General features: G+C 50.5%; 1 protein-coding gene across 1 annotated transcript in view; it reads left to right on the top strand.

The window, feature by feature from the left end:
* The window catches only part of SIX3 (SIX homeobox 3), a 14,114-nt gene that overhangs the window by 8,465 nt on the left and 766 nt on the right, over positions 1-4,883 (top strand). The window contains exon 4 of the mRNA XM_010004963.1: positions 3,997-4,214. Within this exon, the coding sequence (XP_010003265.1) occupies positions 3,997-4,214 (218 nt within the window). The remainder of the gene's footprint in view (positions 1-3,996; positions 4,215-4,883) is intronic.

Here is a 4,883-nt window from a genome sequence, read left to right as displayed (position 1 = left end):
CATTGCCTTTTTCTAGCGCACACAGGCAGACACACATGGGTGTGCAGACTGACACACACACACGCGCGCTAGTCCAAAACGCAGAGGGCACCCGTGGCCTGTAGTCGCATCACCAGCCTGCAGAGAGCCCCGGATACACGACAGTTTGTAAATAGTGTGTAAAAAAAGGGGGAAATTAACCAAGCCGTCCGGTTGCAAAGTGACCGAGCGATGGAGAAGGCGGGGAAGGAAAGGAGGGATGGCCGAGAGAAGAAAAAGTGTTGTGAAGAGAAAGCACTAAGGATATTACCGATGGTCGCGTTAAACAGTCTCTCCTGGCACGGCAATAAAAAAAAGGCAGGGGCTGTGGGAACACAGCTATGATTAAATGATACTAAAAGGAGTTGTGTTGCTGTGTCTGGGGGAGGCACGTCTGTGAGGTTTTGTTTTCGGTGCTGTTCCTTTTTATTTTGGGAGCAAGGTGATTTCACCTTCGAAGCGGCTCGGCACCTCGGGATCTGCAAGAGAAGAGAGGTGCAAAAGACTAACGAATAAAGAAAAAAATAGATGTAAAAATCTGGGGTGCGTGGTTAGAATCGCCTCCCTGTACGCTATACTAAGTGGCTGGATCGTCTCTCCCTGAGGCAGGAGGGCCCTTTGCCGAACAGGTCTAAAAAGAAAGAAGAAAACCCCACTGGAAGTCAAGATTTACAATATCTAAAGCCAGACTGAGACTGACTTGAATTCCAACCCCAGCTATTAGAGGGAGATTTAGCTCTACTGCAAATATTTGCTTTTTTGTCCCCATAGAAACATCATTAGGGGAAGTTCATTTAATAATAAGGTCAATTAAAGAGTATTTTTCAATGAGTGGAGGAAAAATTGCTTTCCTACTGGAATAACCTCTTTAGCAATATCTGGCAACAATGAAGTAGTACAGCAGTTTACCAGAACACACTGATTTTCACCTGGGCCTGGAGGACCGCGTGTGTTTGCGTGGGTGTGTACACACGTACACGGGTGAGCACACGAGTCCACGCAGGGTGGCTGTGTGCACCCGCTGACGGGATGGAGTTGATGTATGTAATGTCCCCATACACATTCTCGTATACGTAGACATATGCACGTTTCCAGATTAAAGTAGCTCTTGTAATATCTTGTAGAACACTAAATGTTCCCTTTTAGTATCTAAATAGGTCAGTAATACAGTTCAATAACATTGGAGTTGTCTGTATATTCTCTCTCTTCAGTCTGTGATAAAACATTCTTTAAGACTATTGGGATTTTACACTGTAATTCTATTAAATAGTAATTGAAGGGTCGCGAGAGGCTATGATACAGGATCAGCAGTGTGTAAGCCGTCCGTTTGAACTTTAATTTGGAATCATAGGCAGATGGGATCACGGCCTCTCTGTGGTGCTTGCAGATTTAAAACTAGCCGGCACATGGAGGGGTTGGGGAAAAAAAAATAAAAAAAGAAAACAAACCCTGCAATGCAGATTCATTCATTAAACATGAAAGGTTAGTGCTAGAGAGAATAAACCTTTAGAAGTCTAGGTAAATACAGAAATATACTTTACTCCTCTCATTTCCCTCCTACCGTAACTCTCAACTTCCCAGCTATCTCAGTTACTGATTTTCTATTGTTATTACAAACAACTTTCCTTTCTATCCCCAGTGGAGATAAGTGTATCTGAACGATTTATTTATACCTGCATCACAGTCTATCTGCAAAACTTTTATCCCGCTTGCAGACAGGGGGGAAGCCGGCTTTCTTTAATTATTTATTTAACACTGCCTCTTCCTTGAGCCTCGTTGGACTATTTTAAAAACTCTTTTGGAAGGGTTGCAGTAGCGAAGCTTCGTTCTATAGGTGGGGACACGGCAGAGAAACAGTGAGCTATTTTCAGTCTAAAAGGGGGAAAGACCCAAAAGTGTGCGATAAGAATTGATCCGCTTGATCTGGCATGCGAGGGGCAGGACCCACATTCTGCAGGAGGAGCCGTGGGTGCTGCTGCTGCCTATGTGTGTCCGTGGGTGGGTGTCCGTGGGCCTGTGTTGGTGAACTCTTAAGCCCGAGGACGTTGTAGTTCAACCTTATCTGAAAACAAAAGCCTTTCCAACCGAGAGAGTCAAATCCTACAACCCCCTCCCCCTCGCCTGGCCCTCCCTGGCTGTATCGCATTAAAAAGGAGCTTTCATTGTTTATTTCTAAATATTTGTGAAGCAGACAGTGTATGAGTTAACCTAATTAACACATCCATACTGTATATTCGTGGACCGAACGGTACAGCGAATTTCTAATGCGATGGTTGAATGTGATAGTCATTTCTGTGTTACAGGAGATTACAGCAACACTGGAGCATTTCCAGATTGTAGATGGTTTTAGATGTTGAATTTCCAGATGAGTATTTACCATCATAACTAATTTAAGACCATTATTAAATAGAAATTCTCAGCAGGGCTCTTTAATGATGGAACACGTTACTAATTACAGAGTTTACGCTCTGTTTTGGCTAAGCAGTCTAGAGGGATGGGATTGTGCTCTGCATGCAAAGCCAGTATTACTAACGAGGAGGCATCATACCCCTACCATTTCAATCATATTATCAAAGAAAGACGTTTCTTGCCTTATCTGAGCAAGGAGCTAGCAAATTACCGGGCCCCAAGCTTTGGAAATAGCTGGAACAGAGCGCGGGATCACCCCTGCCCGCCACTCTTCACCGGAGGGACGCGCTGCCAGCGAGGGTTTAAGCAGAGGGAGCAGCTGTGGAGCCTTCACCGCTCCCCCCAGAAGTCACGGTGCACGGATGCACACGCACCGGGCAGCTGCACGTATTTGGTAGATACCTACAAACACCCCTGTAAGTAAAGGACACGCAGAAACAGTTTTGGTGTCCCCCTCTCCGCTCGCCCCAGGCACACAGTCCCGGGAAGCTGCCGGTGCGCTCCCCCCGGAGGAGGTCGACGCTCCTAGATCTGCTCCATGAGGTTTGTAATAAACCGGGAAGAAGCGTACCAGGCTGCAGGAGATGGGCTCCCGCCACAGCCCCCGCTCCCCCTGCCCCGGTAGGAGCGAGGGAAGGGGGACCGAGGGCGGCCTGGCACCCCAGGCCTGCCGGTGGGCTGAGCCCCTGCCTCCGCGCCCCTGTCCCCCCGGTCATCGCCCCTGTGCAGGGCTGGCACCCGCCTGCCCTCGACGTTTCTTTGGGAACACAATAGCCATGGGGACAGAAGGAGGCAAAGAAGATCCATGGCTTATTTACTGATCTCAGATGCAGGCCACTTAAAATTAAATTTAGTTTTCCTGAAAATGGCAATTTTCCTCTTACCCACCCACTTCCCGGCCCACCTCCTCCCTCTCCAGGTTGCGGAGGATGACGCTGCCTTCAGACCGGGTGTCAGTGCTGGGCTTTCGCTGCCCTTGGAAGAACGACAGACGGTTCTCAGCCTGTTTTCATTCTCGCTATCCATTAATGTTTTTGATCTGGACGGTTAATAAGTACCGAGGACAGGTTTGCAATAACCTGCTATTACGTTCATTGGAGGCTTTGCTCGAGTAAAGAGTTTTTGGATTGGCTCACTCTGACTGTCTCAAAAACATTGAGTATCTATTCTCTCTACAGATAGACAAACACATGAACATATATATATATACACATACAGAAACGCACACACACATTTTCTCTTTATATACACATGCCTATTTGCAACTGCAGTTAGCACTTCCCATCCCCCCCTCCCAAGTCTAGCCTTACAAAAAACGAAAATCGAGGAAGCACAAGAATACAGACCAATGGCCAGAGGCTCGAAAGTATTCCCCCTCTCCTTCTCTTTTAAAGAACCCTTTCATGCCATCTGAACATAAAAATCTTCGGATGGATTTGAGGGAAATTAAATTGCCTCCCCCCACTGTGTGCTTGTGAGCGAATCAGGCTGTGTTAACTGTTCTAAATGGATTCTCTCGGTTTGTCTACTGATGTGTTTTAGTGCAACGTGTCTTGTTCAATAACGCAGGATGTGGCACTCGGCGTAAATTCGGCCTCTCTTCAGGGGCCTCGTCGCTTCCCGGTGTCAAGGAACTTCACCTCGGTGGCCGGGTCGCCTCTGCGCCCCCCGGCTGCGGGCCCAGGACGCGGACCCCGCTGCTGACAGACTGGTTCCTCCCGGGATTGGGGCTCCCTCACCCTCCGGGCAAAGCTAAGCAGAAGGCACGCTCTCGGCCTGCCACCTCCGTAGGCGCTCCCACACCTGCTCCGCTCCCTGCGAGGCACAGCCAGTCCTCGCTGGGGGAAGGACGCCCGTGTGGGCGGCACTGGGGCTGGGGCCAGTAAGGGGGTGTCGGGTCTCTCTGACCAGGAGGGACCTGCCGGGCCGGGCCGAGCCTTGCTGGGACGAGCCGGGCTCTGCTGGCCAGTGCGGGCGAGAGGAGCGGTGCCCTCTCCTCGGAGGGTCCCTCCCACCCCACGGCGTCCCGGGCGCCGTGTCCCCGTCGCGCCGCGCTCCCGCCGCCGCCGCCGGCGCCTCAGCCCGTTTGAAAACTGACTCATTCTGTAAATAATCTTTGACGTCCCCACAAAGCCGCCCTTCGAGAGGAGTTTATTAGCACGGAGTCATTAAAACAGATGTCATGTTAGCTTCCCCGTGACATTTAGGTGACACATCTCTCCCGATGAATTGCTAATTGTCTTCCCACCCGCAGTAAACATCCCGCTCCATTGTCTGCTCTCAAGAGAGTTTCTGCCGCAAAATACTGTCCTGCGCGGCCGTGAGACCTCGCACTGTGCCGCCCCTGCCCTGGCCCCAGCCCCAGCCCCAGTGCCTCGGCCCCAGTGCCTCTGCCCCTCGGCTGCACAGCTCCCCCTCTCCCGCCCCTCCGCGCCCGGCCGCCCCTGGCGGCCCCG

This window comes from Chaetura pelagica, unplaced genomic scaffold (assembly GCF_000747805.2).
Source record: "Chaetura pelagica isolate M959 unplaced genomic scaffold, ChaPel_1.0 scaffold13, whole genome shotgun sequence".
NCBI lineage: Eukaryota > Metazoa > Chordata > Aves > Apodiformes > Apodidae > Chaetura > Chaetura pelagica.
Note: the sequence above shows the minus strand (reverse complement) of the source record. Positions and strands in the feature narration are given on the sequence as shown.